A 20,675-nucleotide genomic window follows, 5' to 3' on the forward strand; every position below is an offset into this window, starting at 1 on the left:
TTAGGCATTTAGCGCCAGCCGGTGGTGGTGATTAGGAATTAAACATGCGTAATGAGATTATTTTTCACTCGGCTTTATCCCTGGATAGTAATTTAAAGCAAATGTATCATTTGTGTTTCAAAAACACCATTTGTGTTATGAGAAACTAGCTGGTGTCTCTCTGAAACTGTTACGGAGTATTGCATGATGCCACCCCGGGGGAGGGGGTGGAGTCCTGGGTGACATTTCGACTGACAACGTCCAGCCTGCCCCCGTGCGTCTGACGTCATCGACGTCGAACGGGACTGTTTGTTCTGGATTTGGGGCGAGGAAGGTCTGCGAGCGCTGACAACCGACTGAAGAAGGTAAAAAATAGCATTTTATGTCCTTGTGTAGATACCAGTGATATATCAAACGAAAGCGTACAACCCCGGGAATCCGGTAAAAGCTTTACAAGGGACATCGGTGGCGTATTTCGCGCGCTGTCAGTGTGCGCCTCGGCAAGCGGAGCATGAGCTGTCTTCGCAGGCCTTGCACCGGTTCGGGCACACGAGATAGATGAATTTCTGTCTTTTAAGTTAGCGCGATTTGGTGTTGTTGTGCATATTCTGTGTTGTGTCTTTCTTCTCGTAATACTTGTGCTAAGGTTGTTTTCGTGGCGTTGGATACTCCGTACTGTCAGTGTGCACGTTAGCTGCAGGTCGGGATCATGCTAGCCAGCTAGCTTCTTGGCTGTTTGTTTGTAGCCCCGTAGGCCGTATTCGTGACATAAGTTACGTCCCCTCGGCAGCGTAATTTACGCATGATGGCGCAGAAGCTCATGTGAAGTGTGACGTACGTCATTTCGAGAATATCAATCCCGTCCAAGTTGTATTCTGAAAGGCCGTTTACGTGCGGAGATGTCAGTTGCTCACAGTGGACATGGCGATGTACTGTCAAGGAAGGTTAGCAAAGGTGTAACGTTAACGCCGTGTAGCAGTGAAGTAATTCCTCATTAAAGTGTGCCTTTTTACTCATTGTTAATGATAAATATTCGCTTATGCTTACATAACGTTAGCGGTAGTATGAAGAACACAACGCTAAGTTACGTGATACGAAATAGTAGCAAAATGGCTGATAAATTTTGTAGAACGGTTAATTTAGGTGTCAAATTACGTTTATTCGCTTCTCTTTCTAGATGTTTGATACTGTAGCGTCGGTCAAAGTTATCTCCGATATAGTATTTGCTTTACACCTAACGTTAACTGTATACATTATGTCAACACACCTGCTTAGTGTCGAGACTGGGTCTTTTGAGTAACGATAGATTCTTAGTACATGATTATACGTCGCTGGTCAGGTAGAAGTGATGTCATTATGTATTAACGGTAAGGTTTTGACACATCTGGTTTTATAGGACATAGATAACAACATTTGACATTGAACATAAAGAGAGTTGCTCCCATTTATAGTCCACTATTCTAAATTCTGGCGGTGTAGATTCATGTCTCAAATATTCACCACCTGTAATGTCCGGAAGCCTGTTGACAACATCTGATGTCACAGTTTTTGTTTCGGTTTTGTTTCGGGGGAAAAGAGGCACACCTAACACGACACATTTGACAAGAACTTGTTATTTGGATTTGTAGAGGAAAATGGACATTTGTCTTACAGTATTTCCAAGAATTGTATATATACATAGTTAATAAATAAATATAAATATGAAGATTTAGGTCTTTGGTGGAAACTCAGCCACCATCAGAGGATGAAAATGCCAGTTTATGACAGACAAAAGACATGTTTTTTTTTTTCTTTGAGCATTGGAAAGAGTGTCTTACATAGAAATAACTCAAAAGTACGTTTGACATACACTATCAAAAGGCAACTAGAAACAGTCAAGATTCACTGTATTCGTCAATAAAACCATGGAAATCGCAGTTCTTGTCAGCAAGCTCGAATGAAAGTCACACAAAACCTGAAACAAAGCACATAAAACCTGTAAAATGCCCACATAATTATCTATAGGCATATGAGGAAAAAGCGCCACATAGAAATGATAAAAGAACCACGGGAATACTGAGACTTATGTTGATTGTACTCTTTAATTCCCCAGGGAATGAAGAGAAGAACATGTTTAATTTTCTATATGTACACAGCCCATAGTTTGTACATTTCCATAACTTGGGGGAAAAACAGGCAAAGCAGACATAAAGTAGATCGACAGAAGAGTGAAAATACACTTAATAAGGGTTTCTTGCTTGCGGAGTAAAAAGGCCCAGCCAACAACAGTAAATAAGAGGTAATAAACAGGGGTGTCTGGCACACTGATGCAGAGACTTTAAGGGTTATGTTGCAGCTCTCAAACCTTTTTATTACAAAAACGGGATAGGAGTATGTAAGAGCTAAGAATTGCGTATTATGTAAGTCTCTGTTCATCTGGCCGGTTCCAGTTAGATCAAGGTATTTTGCTTTTTTAAAAATTCATAAACATTTTTAATTTACTATGTAAAAGTAGAGTAAGTCTGGACTTTGGACATGTAAGAGACTTCATCAGTTCTGACTAGCGGGGAGTCCCGTCCTTTTTTTAACCTCTGTGGGTTGTTCACACCTTTATTTCACAGGAGAATAGTGGAGATATTTCGTTAGCACATCATGAACTGGCTGGAAAAAGAGGGGGATGTGACAGACTGTTGTGTTAGTTTTAGCAACATCAAATTTCCAACATGTTATGAAGGATTGCGACAACTGTCTGTGTCAGTGTTTTGTATGAAAAACTTGCTTTATATCATGATCTCTAAACACAAAACCTTTTACCTTTTACCTGACAGTTCTGACTTCAATTTTAATCTCTCATTTCTCTATTTTCTGTCTCTCAGGTGACACTCGGTCCTCTCTCGGTGTGTGTTGTCGTTTCCTTGCCCCCACAGCGAGTCACCGTCGAACCGCCGGTCTTACCTCAGAAGATCGCTGCCTCCCGACTGAGATATGATCACACAATTGAATTAGATCGCGGCTGCACGGAGACAAACATGTAAGTCTTTATAAAACAATTTGTCTTCTTCATATTTAAATCAGAATTGACAACTGACTTTTGTCAACAAAATGCTTGATACTAGAAATTTTGAGCTCCCATATGGCAAATTTCTTATTTCTTCACTTTTCAGCCTCAGTTTCTAAAGTGGAACGCTGCTATTAGTTTGTTGGAAAAGTTATTTTCCCTTGCGTCTGCTCCAAACGTGTAAAAACAAAAATAGTGCTTCTGAAGATATATTGCATAGATTTTCTAGCTGAAATTTTCCACAGATATAACCCAACACTGACTTCAAATTTTGAAATTCTAAAATAGCACTATCATTTTTACTGCTGGCCCGTCACTGTGTACATAAATCAGGGTTTTTTATCCATCATAATTACATGTTAATGTGTGCTTGATGATTGCATTATTTTGTATCTTTGTCCATTATTCAACTGAATGGCTCATTTGACCATGTGGTATTGCATGTTAATGCACATAAACATGAACATTAACCAGAGCCGGGAAGGCTCACAGTCTTTATTTGATTATCAGCAGTGAGTCAATATTTACTGTAGGAGTCTGACATCCAACAAGTTGTAGTTGGTCTGAATGCATTTGTTTGAATATGTTAACAGAGACTTTGTGTCTTAAAGGACTGGTGTGTATGATTTAATGGCATCTAGCGGGACAGACTGATATTCATAACAATGTTTTAATTAGTGTGTAATCAGCTGAAAATAAGAATTGTTGTGTTTTCGTTACCTTAGAATGAGCCCTTTATATCTGGATAGGGAGCAGGTCCTCTTACATGGAGGCCGCCATGTTGCACCACCATTCTTCTACAGTAGCCCAGAGTGGACAAACCAAACACTGGCTCTAGAGAGGACCTTTAGTGTTTCTCATGAGTTTCGCAGCCACCGCAGGTTCTCCCACACGCTAGGAGGGGATAGGGTTAGGCTACGCTGCCAAAGAAGAGTCGGTGCGCTACGAAAACGAGTCGGTGTGCGACCTCAGTGTGTGTAGACATGAGTCGATTTCAGATTCGAGGCGTCATAATGATGCTGAGACGTGTATCCTGAAATAGATGAGTCAGAGTTGGCTTCACTAACAAGCCTAATAATGGCAGCGGAAGTGGTGATGATGCTTCTTGTCGATCGTCCTTTCAGAGAGACGAGTGAGGAGTGTAATGGCCTGAGGGGGCTCCCCCCGGTCCCACCTGCCCCTGCCAGGTCAAATCCGCCTAAACTGTCCGCTAAGCCACTGCAACCCACCACTGCGATGGGAGACGGCCTGGAGGCAGGCAGCAGCCAGAACCCTCCCTCTGACCCACCACCTCTCCCCTTCAACCCTCCAGCCCCTGAAACATGGAATCCCTCCAGACCCAAACGACAGACCAATCAGCTACAGGTAGGGAGCTTTCTGTCTGTTTGTACATGTAAATTTCGTCTGATGTTTGCATTTAATTTAACTGATTTAACTGATTTTTGCTCTTTTTTTTTCCAGTACCTGCTTAAAGTAGTGATGAAGACATTATGGAAACACCACTTTGCATGGCCCTTCCATGCTCCTGTAGATGCCATCAAACTCAATTTGCCTGTGAGTCGCGTGTTTATGTGTTTGCGTGCCTGTAACGAAACTACATAGTCCAAAACAGCGATAGCATCAAAAAAGCCACTGCATTCATTTTATATGCAAAGCGGCAGCGAAGTACACAGTAGTGTGGGTAGATGTACCGCCCTGAAATAAAATCCGCCGCTGTCCTCTTCCTCTGTATTGATGCTCCAGAAAAAGCAGCATTTTTTTTTTTTTAAACAGATTTTCTTCTTCAATTGGTACATTGTGACAACTGTCTCCAATATTTCTTCTGTGGTCAAAGAGGAGAAACTTAATGAATAAATGATTAAAATATTATATATATTAATTAATCATCTAATCATTATGGTTTGGACTAAAGGAAGCAAATAAGAGTTGTTGTTTTTTTGTAAAGACATACACGTATCGTGTCTTTGTTTTCTCAGATTCTTTCTTTTACTTTTGTCCAGACGTCGTATTTAATCACTGTACTTACCTCTACCTGCTTCCTCTCTCAAGGACTACTATAAGATCATCAAGGTCCCCATGGACATGGGCACGATAAAAAAACGTCTGGAGACCAATTACTACTGGAACGCCCAGGAGTGTATCCAAGACTTCAACACGATGTTCACAAATTGCTACATCTACAACAAGGTCAGCCACATAAGCAGTCCTGCTCCCTGATTTTGTAGTTCAGATAAACAACAGAAACATTGTAATTTGATCACTTAGATAAAGAAAGAAGGCTTCATGCCATCTTAACATGTATATGTGTTTGTTTGTTTGTTTAGGCTGGGGATGATATTGTGTTAATGGCGGAGTCCTTGGAAAAGCAGTTTCTCCAGAGGATCACAGAGATGCCGCAAGAGGAGACGGAGATTCCCGTGACATCCAAGGGACGGCGCGGAGGCAGACGAGAGGCCGGTATGATTTTTAGGACATTATTTTGGGCTTTAAAAAATGTCATACTGTTGTTGTCGCTTCCAGAACCATCCTCTTCGCTTCAATAGCAAAGATTTAATGACGTTATGATGAAGGTTGTGTTAGTCTGAAAACTGTTAGAAGAAGTAAATGATACCAACTTAACCAGTCAAGCTTGTATGTTTGGTTTATATGTTGTCTGTACTGGTTCCTCCTGTTCATCCACCATGCCTAATATGAAACATTTATTAAGTGAAGGTTTGATAGGCTCTTTAGGAGAACAATTATTGTCTGACAGGTTTCAAGTATGTCTGGATAAGAATGGTTGGTTTCATTCTTGTGTTCACTACTTGTTTGTCTTCTTCCTTCCAGCTCTGATCTCTAAGTCAGATTCAGGCAAAGACTCACCAACCCTCTCCCCTAACCCCCACACACGAGGCTTTTCATCCCCTCCAACCACCCCGCAGACCCATGCCTCATCCACCCCTCAAGGCCCTCCCGCCCTGCCTCTGGCCCAGCCTCAGCCCCCACGCGTGCCTCCTACACCCACCTCCCACGCACCCCATCTGGGACCCCCTTACCCACTCTCAACACCAGACGTCCTGGCCCAGAGCATGACCTCTGTCCCCCCTCCGGCCCCGACACACCCAGGCCTCCACCCTACCCCGATGCTGCAGAGCTCCCCCGCCCTCATCAAGGTAAGGAGGCGGAGGTCGCCGTTCTTATTAAACAAAAGTCGATTTGTTGTAATTTTCTAACCTCTGATCTCTGACGTTCCAACAGCAAAGGAAGAGCCAGAAGAGGAAAGCAGACACCACCACACCCACAGCCAACGACCAGCTCAGTGAATCATCTCCCGTCTCTGTTGACACTCGGCCGCGCCGAGACAGCAGTCGCCCGTTAAAGCAGGCCAAAAAAGACGCGTTGCAGCCGGACTCTCAGCACCACCTGGGTGGCGGTTTGGAGACGGGAGGGACATCAACGCCCAAGCGTCATGAACAGTTGCGTTCCTGCGCACGCCTTGTCAGAGAGATGCTGTCCAAGAAACACGTAGCATACGCCTGGCCCTTCTACAAGCCTGTTGACGTAAAAGCTCTTGGCCTCCATGACTACCATGAAATCATCAAGCATCCCATGGACCTCAGCACCATCAAGGTGATTTTATGTGGATTGGTGATGAACATTCAACGGACCTGGCGTCATTAAGACAATACCTTGGGTTTAGCACAGATGCCAAAAGGATTTTTTTTTTCTCTTCTAAAATTACACTCTAAACTGATCAAAGTCAAAATCAGGTAATACAGTGTTTCCCCGATAACAGTACAACGAGAACCCCCGCCAGGCCAAAAAATATTTTTTTAAATGTCAAAAATAACACCAAATATCCAATGGCGTTTGGGAGTTTCCGAGCAGCGCTCAGCAGTCCGCAGCAGTCGTTGCCTGGGAAACTGCAGGTAGCGTGACTCCTTTTTAAGGAATAGGGCAGAGGTTAAGCGAGAGAGGGAGCGGCAGAAAAATAACGGTGAATTTGAGCGGAGCAGAGGAAAAGGTTAGCAGTAAGTTGTCAGTGTGGCGGTAAATGTGCAGTACGGACTCCAGTGTGTCAGTTAATAAATGCTGCAGTTTGTCAAGACCATGAAAAGTCATGTTTGTTGTTTCCCCAACTGCTGGAAAAGTGAAGGGGTTAGCCCCAAAGTTAGCAACAATGGGTTAGCCTAGCCTGACAACGCTAAACAAATAAATAGAAACCATTCAACCTAGGGGGAAAGACTGTAATATGTGATTGAGAGATAATTAACAAAAATCAAGCATCGTGTGCCACCTTTTGGTACTTTTCAGCTCAGTATTTGGTTTTAAGGGTAGTTTTGTGGTTGATGTTCAAGTTCAGGATATTCCTCAACAACCCACAGATTTCTGTAATACAAAAAAAAAAAAAAAAAAGGTTTTAAAACTTTAAGGATTTGGATTGTTTTTGATCACGGTTCTCCGTTTGGTTTTGTTTGTCTCCTTCAGAAAAAGCTGGACAACAGACAGTACAGAGACGCTCAAGAATTTGCAGCAGACGTCAGGTTGATGTTCTCTAATTGTTACAAGTATAATCCACCAGACCATGATGTGGTCGGCATGGCACGTAAATTACAGGTAAGCATTGCATCACGCGTAGTGTCAAGCAAACCATAGTCAGCATTGTATACACTATGTAACCAAAAGTATGCAGACACCCCTTTCTTGTTGAAATCCATCCCAGAAGAGCGCAGGCTATTATAGTAGGGAGTTATATTTGTGCCCTCGTTCCTCAGCACATGACAGGATATTTTGAGCAATGAATAAACAGAAATCTGTTTTGTCCTTATTAAATGTATTTGCTCCACAAAACATACATTTATTTGCTTGCAAAGAGTCTTTTTCTTTGCTCCAAATGATCCACTGCGTGTGCTCAGGAAATGATTAGGTATTCATTTTATATCATATATACTGGAGCATGGTAAATCTATCCATGTAGACTGTTTTTAAATGCATATTACAGAAAGAATGATAAGTTTCATTGCAATTAGCACATTTAATTCTCCCGCTGTCCTCCATCCTAACAGGACGTGTTTGAGATGCGTTTCGCCAAAATGCCTGATGAGCCAGAGGAGCCCGCCCCTGTTCCCACCCCATCATCGGCCCTCCACCCTGCCCCCTCCACTCGACAAGCCCCGCCTCCTTCCGTTGTCTCGGAAGATGACAGCTCCAGTTCCTCCGAATCGGAGTCCTCGGCGGGAGACTCAGAACATGAAAGGCAACACCGATTGGCTGAGTTACAGGAACAGGTTAGAGGATGGAAAATGAAGGGGGAGGGAGGCTTATGAGACACAACAGGTGGGTGGGCCATGCAGAACAGCTTTGCCGAACATGGGTAAATGCTGAAACATGGAGAAACAAACATTCGAAGGCTGCTGTCTTTGCGTCTCTGAACACCGCTGTTGTGTCTGTGTCTTTTTTTTTGTGTTCGTGTCGTCTAGCTGAAGGCTGTCCACGAGCAGCTGGCCGCACTCTCCCAGCCGCAGGTCAGCAAGCCTAAGAAGAAAGAGAGGGAAAAGAAGGAGAAGAAGAAAGAAAAGCACAAGAAGAAGATGGGAGCAGAGGAACCTGTGGAGGCCCCTCCCTCTGTGATGCTTCAGACTTCCAAGAAAAGCAAGAGCAGCAAAGAGCCAATCATTGTAAAGAAGGACAGGAAGAAGCCCGGGTAGGTTTCGCAGAGGTAATAAGATAAGTGACGTTATTGCAGCTGCATTAACTGGAGCTAATTCAATCATTTGTCAATAACAGTAAGAAAGAAGGAGTTAAAAGCAGTCGTCCAGCTGTGCCCCCTCAGACCGGGCCGACCCCTCTCGTCCCCTCAGCCTCTCTTGAAGCAGGAGATGACATAGGTATGTGTACCAGATCAGTTTATATTTTCATTAAAGATGACCAAGTATCAACCTGCTGTTACGTTTTCCTCCCCAGATGTGTTCGGGGGCGTGTCCACCGACAGGTGCAAGCCGATGTCGTACGAGGAGAAGCGTCAGCTGAGCCTGGACATCAACAAGTTACCCGGTGACAAACTGGGCCGCGTCGTTCATATAATCCAGACGCGCGAGCCTTCGCTGAAGAACTCCAACCCGGACGAGATCGAGATCGACTTCGAGACGCTGAAGCCCTCCACGCTGAGAGAGCTGGAGAAATACGTCTCCAGCTGCCTCAGGAAGAAGAAAAAGCCGTCAGGTAGGCCGTTAGCATCTGTGCTCAGGTCTTAACATGCCCTGTGAGGGACTGTCACGAGACCGCCGCGATTCCAACTATTCTCATGTGAGCCCAGGCTCTTGCATGAGAGTGTCTGGTTCTACCACTCTAAATTAAATCTGTGTAACCCTTCAATTGAACTGTCAAATCATCTTCAACACTACATACGTAGACTGGTCCCTCTGGTTTTACAGCTTGTAAAGAGGTCACAACAACACAGGGATGACTCACTGCCTCATGAATCACTACTTTAAACAGTTTGTTTGCCTTTTTATATCAATCAGTGACATCAAACAAGTTTGATGGTACAATAATTGCGGTATTTTTCTCCAAAGTAATTACTGCCTTACCTGATACAAGGTTTTACATGTTAGAACTTGCGGTTTTTCTATTTTAAGACTGAACCTGGTCTACATCATTAAATACAATCTATGTTTGTTTATTGATTCTCAGTGGAATCCTATAGTGTCTAAATAAGTGATTCTGAGTAAACTACAATTTAAAAACAAATCAATACGTTTTTTTATAGTTAGTGTAATGCATAGTGGTGGAACACTGTTCAATGCTTTGAACATCAGTTTGCATGTAATTAATCATACATTTGCTATACTGCATTGTACGTTAATATTGGAAAAAATATGATTATCATGATTTTGATTTCATGCATGTATCTTTGCCCTGTTAAGAAACCATCAGATGCATCATAAAGGAGCTCAGTTAATTGCATTTAGTTGTCATTGATCAGTCTGTCTGACTGATCAGATCAGTTGACAACTGCTAAATAATTCTCTCACTAAGAGGTTTCTTTCAGTGTCAATTTATTTTTAATGACACCGGCTGTATGTCTTGTGGTTACACAAGTGAGACAGGAGCTATCAGTCCATCACTTTCTGAATGTTGTGGGTGCGTTTGTTGCAGTAGAGAAGCCTCTGGAAATGACAAATGTGACAAAGATGAAGACGGGATCTTCGTCTTCAGGCAGCAGTGACTCCTCTGATAGTGAAGACTCTGAGAATGGTAACAAAAAAAACTCACTGTACACATTCACAGCATAATCAAACAACTTTGAACAGCTGTACACACACAGTGTACAGTAGCCGTAATTCTTCAACATGTCATATTTCCTCCAAACAGTTTATATCCCTGTGTCTCTGTCTACCAGGGCTGGTTCCCAAGCTGCAGAAGAAGACCTCGACTAACAAGGACACCAAGAGACCGCACCACCAGTCCCTCAGTAGCGTAGCTGGCCCAGTAGCTCCTCAGCTTCAACCTCCAACGCAGCCTCAAGTAGTCCAGTCCAAACCACCGTTTGTCCCTCCTCCTCCTGTCCCTGTCCCTGTCCCTTCTCTGGACTCCTCCCAGCTGTTCGATCCTCTGGCCCACTTCATGAACCCTCACCTGACGCAGCCCAACACGGAGCCCAACCCAACCATTACTACTGCTGGTGCCCCCGTCGCCTCTGGCCTCCTCAATGCAAACACACCCACCGGCCAGACGCCCACTGAGACGCACCCTTTCCTCAACCAACATCCCATCATACCTTCACCAGGTGCCTGCTCTTCTGTAACACTTTTTTAGGGCTGCAACCAATAATTATTTTCTTTATCAATTAATAGTTTTAAATATTTTACCAGTCAATTGATCAATTTTTTTTTAGTTCATAGGCCCTCACTGGCTTCCAGAGCCTAAGATGATGCTTCTTTTGTCTTACCAACAGTCCAAAATTGAAAGATTTTCAATGATATTCAAGGAAAAAGCAGGAAACAAATTAAAAAACATCGTCATTCTTGCACTTGATTTAAATGGTGTGCACATACTGGACAAAATTCAGAAGACAAGAGCTGGTGCATGTGTTCATTGCATGTAATATATGCATGTACACATACAGTATGTTATGTAATGATGTAATCCAGACGAGTGGAATAGCTGGTCCTGGGCATTTTGAGGAGGAAACATATTTGCATACAGTATAGACACAGACATTTATAAAGAAGATATACATTTTCATCATGGCCAAATAACTGGGAAAAAGACTAATGAGTAGCAGCTGAAAGCAAGTTTCCTGCTCCCAGTAATCAATAAATTATTAATTCGACTTATGAATAAATTGACTCATCGTTTTAGCATTGATACTTTTCTAAAGATGTCATTCTCTGTCCGCCTTGTTGTTTTTAGCTCTGTTGTCGATCTGGCTTCTTAGAAATTTAACCCACAGTTGCAGGAAGAGGTTTCTATTTTGTCTTTTTAAAAAAAAAACTTAATTGCTTGTTTTTTAATCTGTTCTTCTTCTCCTCTTGTCTTTGTTCGCAGCGATCCACAATGCTCTTCCCCAGCAACCATCGAGACCTAGCAACCGCGCGGCGCCACTGCCTCCCAAAATCTCACAGCCTCCCCCGTCCTCGCTCCCCTCTCTGCCTCCATCCTCCTCACCCCAACTCCAGCCCTCGCTCCCGCTCTCCCTCCCCCAGCCCGTCCCCCGCCCGCGCGTACCCTCACCCCCGTCGCACGGCATCCTGGGTACCCTCTCGGCGCAACCGCCCCAAGCCCTGCTGGAGGACGACGAAGAGCCTACGCCCACCAGTTCCGAAACCCCGCCCCTCAGTCAGGTCCAAACCTTCCTGCAGTCGCTCCAAGTTCGACCACCGGTGCAGACCCAGCCGCTGCACACGCACTCTCCCGTGCAGAGCGCCTCTCAGCTGGTGGCGTCGATGCACACGCAGGCTGTGACGACACCCGCCCCTGCTCTGACGCAGAGGCACAGCTCAGGCCACACGCACATGCAGCAGCCGTTCCCAAACACGCACACCTCAGCGTTGCAGCAACAGAAGGGGGTGGCCCTGCAGCAGAAGGTACAGCAGATGCAGCAACATCAACAACAGCCCTCACCACGCAGCAAAGCAGAGCATTTCTCAACAGGTGAGACACATATCGAAACTCAAGACTGTGGTTCACAAACTGAGGGTTCCAGACCTTCAACATAAAATGTTTTTGTAACATGTTTTCTCACCTTTCCTCTATTTTTAGTTTGTTTTGTTCTTGTGAAATAGTGGTTAGTTTCACTCCTTTGTATAAAATCATTCAAATGAAACAATCAGAGAAGGAAAAAAAAAAAACAATCTTTGGTTTAAATGCTCACAATTCATGTCCACATATGATTATAACAGGTCACAAATAGACATTGCTTCATTTTAAGTGTGTTTGAATGTGGCGAAATTGTACAGCACTTTGGAACAGTCCATTTACATCACACTAATGTGAATTGTCCTCGTTTTGGCTTCAATCTAAGTGAAACCAAGTTTAATGTATTTGTGTCATACCTGCGTTTGGCCATGTCGTGGAGCAAGATAGCTTCCTGCAGAGGCAGCAGATGCAGCTGAAGAGGCAACTTTTTTTGGAGCTTTGCAAATTAAGCTGCTCCTATTACGTAACATAGCACCGTAAAACACTCAGCAGAGGTAAACAGTACTTCACAATCAAAGCGCTGAGCCAGAAAATTGCATCACCATCTGTTTTGATCGAAGCTGCTTTTTTAATTTGACTTTATTTATTTACAAAGTTGACTCACTAGGCTCGGGGAATCACTGGACATAACCGCATTGTAGATGTCATCCCACATTTGGAACTATTTAATATTGCATTGAAATGAACAGTTCAACATTTTTTGTTTTTCTAGGTTGCCTGCGTGAGAGCCCCTCTCCCCTGATGATGCATTCTCCTCAGATGCCTCAGTTCCATACAATGGGACAGCAGTCTCCCTCACAGATCAAGAAACATGTTAGTGATCCACCTTTGTTCTTTGTTCATTGTGTTTGCGGTGACTGTCTGTGTTAGCCACATAAGATCTGCTCTGCCTCATTTAAATGTCAAGTGTTATTTTTACACAAATGTAGCAGGAAAAGTAATCAGCTTTAATTGTGAAACATCAGTCGACAAAAACATTGTGTTTGGTTGTCGAGTGTAGACTATTTGTATGTTAATGTGCTGTATGTCTGCCTGTAGGACCCAAGGTCCAACCTGGTCGGAGTCAAAGAAGAGAAACCTTCCCAGTCGCCAGTGCTGCCCCCCTCCCCATTCAGCCCTGCCATGCGTCTGGACACACACAAACCTGATAACAAACACAGTGAGTTCAAGAGATCGCCGCTTTGCTATCAATGTCTACGTCATAGTCCGTCATATCTAAAGCTAAAGCAGGTAACGTTTACGTAGAAGTAGTACAAATAACTTGAGGAGCAAGTTGCTTCCATACTTATCTACAGCCACGTTACAGAAGCAGTATTACTTACATTCAGTGATTTAAGGTGCGTATATACAATTAATTACCACTCATATAATTCCTTCAGGATTAGATCTGAAGCCATTGGATGGTTCTCGCCCTGGTCCCCGCCTCCCAGACTCCCCGGCGCCACCCTGCTCCCAGCAAGACAACAAAATCAAGCAAGAGCCTAAAACTCCCATCGCTCCTAAGAAGACACAGGTGTGTATGAGTGTAAAATAAGAAAAATAATGGAGAAGATTAAGTTATATTACATCTGCAGTCCCTCATCTGGTTCGTCTGTTTTCTCTCCCTTTATTGAACCTGTCACTGTCCGATGTTTTCCATTCTTATCTTCTCTCTCTCTTCTCCAAGGATGTGAAATTAAAGAACATGGGTTCTTGGGCCAGCCTCGCTCAGAGGTCTCAATCCACGCCGGCGTCCTCCGTTCGCTCCTCCAGCGACAGCTTCGAACAGTTCCGACGGGCCGCCAGGGAGAAGGAGGAGAGAGAGAGACAGCTGAAAGCTCAGGCCGAACAAGCCAGGAGAGAACAAGAAAAGCTACGGTAAGCGGGAGGAAAACGGGAAAAGTGTGTAATAGGGGAAAGCAGAAGTCAGTGGCTGAACTGACAGCATGAGTTAAGGCGTTTTCACACCTGCCTTGTTTAGTTCGGTTGAATCTAACCTTGGAGTGTTTGCCCCCATGGTGCGGTTCGTTCGGGCAGTTGTGAGCACAGCAGTCGCACTCGGGTGCAAACCAAAACAACCGGACCGAGACCTTGTTGTAGAGGTGGTCTCATCCTGGTTACCAACGAAAGCTGGTGCAGTTCATTAGTGGTATGAACGTGTGTTCTGACCTAGATCTGACCAAACTGCAGAAAGCATTGCATGTTTTTTGGATTAAACCAGCTCCAGTATCCCGTAACCCTAACCCTGCGCTATGTGTGGGTGTGTGTGGGTGTGTGTGGGTGTGTGTGGGTGTGTGTAGGTGTGTGTTGGTGTGTGTGGGTTTGTGTGGGTGTGTGTTGGTGTGTGTGTGGGTGTGTGGTATGTGCTCAGTATGCGCTCCCTTGTCCTCTTTAGCCGACTGAAGGCAGCAGCACATCTTCGCGTAACATGAAGCAACACATTGTTCTGTGGACGTCGCCTTCCAACGTGCCACTCTGCTGGCATGTTTTGTTTTGGTATACGGCCCAAACGATGACCACAATTATGAAGAAATGTCAATTCTGCCGATTGTCCATTTTGGAAAGTTATCCTGGAAGAAAAACAAACTCTCCTTTTATTGTGCCAACTCCACAAGATTTCTGACCAGTGAACAGAGTGACAGCTCCCCACATGGTTTTTGTTGATACATTTTGATTCACTTGAAATTTTGCTGAGTGAAACCGAACCAAACCAAAGGGGAAAACGCAACAAAGTAGCAGCTCATCCACTGATTCAGACCAAAGCAAACAGACTATAGGTTTGAAAACGTCCTTAGAGGCAGGACATAGAGGGACTTGATGAGAAAGGATCCAAGGTTAAAGAGTTTTTACATGAAACTTGGTTCTCTGCGCATCTTCCAGCAAAATACAACAGAATCAGCTGCTTCTCAGCTTAAGGAGAGCAAACTTCCTGAGGACAAAAAGGGAGTGGAGCACGCTAATTCACAGCCTTTAATTGTGCAAACAGACTAACGTTTTGATACTCCTGTGTGTTCATCAGAGTCAAAGTGGATAAAGACATGAAGCATATGTAGTCAACCTAGACCAGGATTACAGTTGTCATTGCATAATTGGTTGAAGAGAGTTTCAAATCTTTTGGATAATGATGGATAAAGGGTTGGAGCTGCTATAGTCAGTGTCCCAGTGCCCCCCCCCCCCCCCCCCCCCCCGCCCCCCCCAACACCATGACAGCAACAAAAGAACAGAGATAACAGTACAAAAATCACAGGTACTAACATCCATCATGTGTGACAAATTAAGAGGAAGCATGACAAATTCATTTCCTCATTTATGCCTCTTTGTAGCAGTGACTTAATGATGTCATGACCTCTAGGAGACGGTAATTTATTTTTCCATTCTCCTCTGGTAGGGTTATTACATCTTAAAGCCCCACATCTGTTTATTCAAAAAGATATGTAATCATGCTTTATGCTGGAAATGAGACACCTTGACATTTGAAACTGCCAAATTCATATGATCATATTCATGTCTGAGTCCTCTTCGTGTTGGTTTGATTTCCAACATCATGCATTAAATCATGGATGCCATGTTTTTCAGCAACCAGCACTTAAAATAGCAACCGGTACATTAAAGATAGCAGCAGCTCGCCAGTCCCTCCAGGAAACTGCGATTTTGCAACTACAACAATAAACACACAAGAAATCTCTGTAATATTTGCAAGAGCGTACAGTTTTGTTAAATTACCCTAACTTTGCCACATGAAATGGGCAAATCAACAGACCGCTCGTGATTCGCATTTCGTGTTGTGGTAAAGATATCGCATCGTGCAGTCAGCAAGCAGCTGCAGCAACCACAAACCAAAACCTTGTCTTATATCACAATCTGTGATCAAAAGAGAAAAACAGTCAAACTAAAACGACGCTACGCTACGGAGAATGAACAGCAGCAGAAGTTTTAGGTACAGTATTTGTGATTTGTAGTAAATTGGAAAAAACAGTTTGACTGAGTTCCTGTTGATTGAATTTACACACAGTATATACACGCAATACTGTGTGTATGAAAATGTGTACAATGGTCGTGAATTGACATGTTTAAACGTTTGTATGCTGTAATAATCCCAAAACAGTAGTTGCTCCCTGGCAACTGGAGATACATCGTGACTAATCAGTCTTTTATGTGCTCACTGGTGACTCGGTCAATATTTTATCCAGTCAGCTTTTTCAAATTTAAAAACAGGATATGTCTGATGATGAGTAACATAACTGCATAAAGGCCTGAGATATTTATAAAAGAAATATGAGGTAATGTAGAAACAATGTCACCGTTACATAGTTTGACTATTAGTATGTTTATTTTTTCTCGGTCACAGTTCTTACATATTCAACTTTAAAGGCTCCTTGTCAAAAATGAATAAACATCAGCTTATATATAGTTTTCATTAAAAAGAAGATCACAGGTACTAAGATACCGATCAGACTCATCAGACCTGTCACGATCAACCCTCTTACTTGTTTTTTTTTGTTCCGTAGCCGTGACGACGAGGACTCCATGGAGCAAGCTCGTCGGGCGCAAGAAGACGCCCGCCGTCGCCAGGAGCAACAGTCACCGCTCACTCCCACGCCTCTGGCTTCTACCCCGCCCACTCACTCCCCACAGGCCCCACCCAGCCAGCCACAAGCCCCGCCCCCGTCCTCCTCAGCCGCACAGAACGCTCTCGACCAGCAGAGGGAGATGGCACGCCGCCGCGAGCAGGAGAGGCGCAGGAGAGAGGCGGTACGCGCTAAAATTTGCCAAAAAAATAAACCCCACCAAACTGTGATTGTTAATGGCAGCCTGTTAACGCTCCTTCTTGTTCTCGTCTCCTCTGCAGATGGCCGACACCATTGACATTAACTTCCAGAGCGACCTGATGGCTATTTTCGAAGAGAACCTGTTCTGAGAGGGAAGGGAGGATGATGGGAACGAGAGAAGGACCTGTACACACATAAGCAAATTTACAAAATGCATATAGACCACAATGCTCTGATACACACGGTCGCTGCTCACATTAATGTACACACACACACACACACACACACACACACACACACAGACTTAATAGTAACTGTCCCTTTCTCTCAGTAGTTGAAACAGCTGGCTTGTGTCATGTGAATGAGAGGGGGGGAAGTGTCATCGAAAACAAGCAACCCTCTTTCCTCCAACCTCAGATACGTTTTGGTGTCTGGCTTGGTGTTTATGGTTGTTGGTTCCGGGTCTCCGGGGAAGACCGGTTGAAAACGGACACTGAAATAATGCGATTGTCGGCTCCCCCGTCCCACGTGGAGTAAAACGAGGAAGGCAGAGTGAAAAAAAAAAGGAGGGGGACAGAACTTTTACATTTAAAAAAAAAAAAAAATAATAGTGTTGAAGAGGAGGATTTTAATTTAAGAAAATTACGTGAAAATTATGAAAACCTTATTCTCTAATGTCTGAGAGGAGGAGAAAGGGGGTTTAAAAGGAACAAATTACAAACGGATAGATCACTCTTGTTTTTGTTGTTTCCTCTCTCTCTCTCTCTCCTAATCTTGTCTCTTTGTATTTTAAGTTGGATTTTAACTGGGAGGGGTGGGCTGGTGCGGTCTAGTTTGTCAGGTCCAAGCGGTCATCTTGAGAGTCTGTTGTTTTCTCAGGACACAGCGGGAACGAAACACCCCCGGGCCACATTCACACACTTTTCAAAGACATCCTTCCTCCTTTCACTTCCTTCTACTTCTCTCTCTCTCTCTCTTCAGTCACTAAGCGCGGAGGCTTCGGCGATGTGACCTTCGACAAGAGAGGGCGATGAGGAAGGAACGGTGGCGTTTTTGAAAGTTTCAGAGTGTGTCCTTTGCCTTTTAAACGCTCTGGCCTGTAAGCTAAATGATCACACCCTACAAATTATACATATTATATATAAATAGATACATGAATATATATTATATACGACGAAACGTCAACGAAAAAGAACATGAGAGGAATTTGGATTGCGGGGAGCAAAGCTCGTCTCTGTGTTCATCTCTGAGCTCTGGTTTTGATTTTGTAGAATTTACTGTAAAGAAGAAAAAAAAACTTTTTTATGATTCTATTGAGAGGATTGTTTCGTCTGTCTTATTCTCTCTCATACCTTTTCTGTTTTTGTTGTTTTGTTTTGTTTTTTTTTTTCTCTCGACTCTATGCCAAAACCAATCTCTTGAGTGCTGAAAGTTCATTCACATTTTGTACATGTAAAATGCATCTTCTTTTCACTTTATATTAAAGGCTATGTTTTTATTGCTATTTAATTTTCCTTTATCCCTTTTAAATCTGAGGTTCTGCAGCAGTTTGCTCTGTAATAGTTTGAAGAAGCGGTTCCAAATCATTGTATGGCACTACTTTTACTAGGCCCCATCATTCTGTAGCTGTTTGATCTATCTGCACTTAACCGTTTCATTACTTACATCTTCTTACTCCCCTCTTTGTCTTTTTTTTTTTTTTTTAAATTTCCTTTCATCATGTACATGTTTTTAGTCTTTCATAGCCGTCTCGTCCACAACTATCTTCTTCACAGCTCCTTCAGTTTGTATAATAGGTTCTTGTTTGTCATTCTGTCTTTTAGTTTTTATTTTTAAAATGTTTCCACTGTGGATGGTGACAGTTTTTTGGGATGTCATGTGCCATTGTGTTTTTCTGGAAGCGGGAGGTTTTCCCGCTTTCTATAGGTTGGCCCAGAGATCCATGAGTGTTTATCAATTCTATAATCACTTTTTTTAATGTTTCATTAATTTCTTTTCCCCTTTTCATATTTGATTGTTTTGAGTTTATTTTGTTTTCTTTTTCCTTTGCTATTTTTCTCTGATTTATTTTACCCAGAACAACCTGTTGGTATGTTGGTGAGTGAGGCATTGAGGTCAATAGATTCATCTTGTTCAGATTATGGAGTACAACATCTTTTTTTAAGAAAAGTATTAAAATAATACTTAAAAAAAACTTAATGTTGGTGTATTTGGTTTTTTGTCTTCTGCAGTGTACTGCATTTATAATTTCTTAGAGCTCATGTTCATGTCTTCAAAAGCCTTGTTTTGTCTGATCGACAGTCCAAAGTCCAAAGAAATTCAGTTTAGTATCATGTCTGTCACTTAAAAGCTGCCAATCCTCAAATTTGAGAAGCTGCAATCAGCAAGTGTTTTGGCATTTTTGCTTAAAAAAAACAAAAAATATTCGATTATAGAAAATAGATTCATTTTTTGTCAATCAGCTAGTCAATGAATCGTCTGATCGTTGCAGCTCTACTGCATATATGTGGACAAACAGCGAGCTCTGCTTTAATTATCCAGTTTCAGCCAAAGGGGGGAGCTGTAGAGAAAGAAGAGGTTAGCTACAGTTTGGTTTCTCAATCCCAGGTGCTTGATATATGGGAAAGTGGTCTCAGGCTTTTGGACCCTACTGTATACAGACTTCACTTACTGTTTTTCATAGTTTTGATTAGGCCATGTTGTTCCAAGTAAGAGAAATGTTAATACTGTACCAGACAATGATAATTAAGGCAATAGTTTGGGGATCACCATTACCTCATGCACTAAGCAAGGTCCATAAAGAAATGGTTTTCTGAGTTTGGTATGGTTGAACTTGTCTGGCCTGCACAGAGCCCTGGTTTCAACCACATCCGACGCTATGTGCCAGGCCTTTACTCCCACCAGTGGCCCAACCTCGCGGATACTGTTGTGGCTGAAAAACAGCAAATTGTTGTAGAAAGTGTGAAACCAGAAGAGTGGAGGCTTTTATAGCAGCAGATTGGCGCATGGTTTTAGAAAGAGAAGTTCAGCATATTTACATATTACATTCACATTTGGGTGTCATGTGCATGTGTCCACATACTTTTGGCCAAATAGTATACATTTTCAGGATATCTGAAGGTCATGAAAAGACATTACAAAGGTCTTGAATATTTATTCTCGCCTGCCGTAAACAGCAGGGTGAGTATTGTTAAAGTGGGACACCTGGCAAATGGGACAGTTAAGCTTTGCAATGAATATCTTTTTAAGGAAAACACCAAATAACCCAAAACCAATGCTTATGCACTGATAAGGATAAAAGGTCACATGGATATGATGTCATATAAGTGGGTGTGGCAACGCGTGCAGTGACACTTGATTCCAGAAAATCAATATATTCCAGTGTGATGTAATTGTGTATCAAAATTTCTATAAATCACTTCTATATTCCTCTCAGCCTTTTGAAAAATGTATCCCATTTTTCGAATTGCCTACTGTGAAAATGAGACACTGCTCTTCGTCATTTTGATAGGAAAAAGTGTTTTTGAGGATCACAAAATACATGTTGTCTTGAGAGAAATCAATTTTCTAAATTGGATTAAATATAATTTCTCTTAAATATGTTATCAGCTAGCTTGCTAAGAAGAGCTAGCATAGCTGTGATTTTAGCTACTCTACTAAGAAAATATTACTAACCAATAAAAGCTCCAGCTAGCTATTCCTAGCTATTTTACTTGTTCTCCTAACATATA

The 20,675-nt window shown here is 42.8% G+C and overlaps 1 protein-coding gene across 2 annotated transcripts; it reads left to right on the forward strand.

Moving 5' to 3' along the window:
- The first annotated feature begins 238 nt into the window (after positions 1 to 238).
- On the forward strand, positions 239 to 19,143 carry LOC121907187 (bromodomain-containing protein 4-like). 2 transcript variants are annotated; one of them, XM_042426611.1, is made up of 22 exons: positions 239 to 344; positions 2,835 to 2,989; positions 4,141 to 4,381; positions 4,478 to 4,570; positions 5,066 to 5,203; positions 5,341 to 5,473; positions 5,843 to 6,168; positions 6,254 to 6,625; positions 7,484 to 7,612; positions 8,062 to 8,283; positions 8,476 to 8,699; positions 8,783 to 8,883; positions 8,960 to 9,217; positions 10,154 to 10,252; positions 10,398 to 10,784; positions 11,546 to 12,151; positions 12,909 to 13,009; positions 13,235 to 13,355; positions 13,576 to 13,709; positions 13,863 to 14,053; positions 16,684 to 16,927; positions 17,025 to 19,143. In XM_042426611.1, exons 3-22 carry the CDS (start codon positions 4,253 to 4,255, stop codon positions 17,091 to 17,093), a joined length of 4,077 nt encoding a protein of 1,358 aa, XP_042282545.1. In that variant the 5' UTR covers positions 239 to 344; positions 2,835 to 2,989; positions 4,141 to 4,252; the 3' UTR covers positions 17,094 to 19,143. The 2 variants fall into 2 exon arrangements, with proteins under 2 accessions (XP_042282545.1, XP_042282551.1); XM_042426617.1 differs by having other exon boundaries at positions 10,157 to 10,252.
- The last annotated feature ends 1,532 nt before the right edge of the window (positions 19,144 to 20,675 follow it).

Source organism: Thunnus maccoyii, chromosome 2, assembly GCF_910596095.1.
Source record: "Thunnus maccoyii chromosome 2, fThuMac1.1, whole genome shotgun sequence".
NCBI classification, from domain to species: domain Eukaryota; kingdom Metazoa; phylum Chordata; class Actinopteri; order Scombriformes; family Scombridae; genus Thunnus; species Thunnus maccoyii.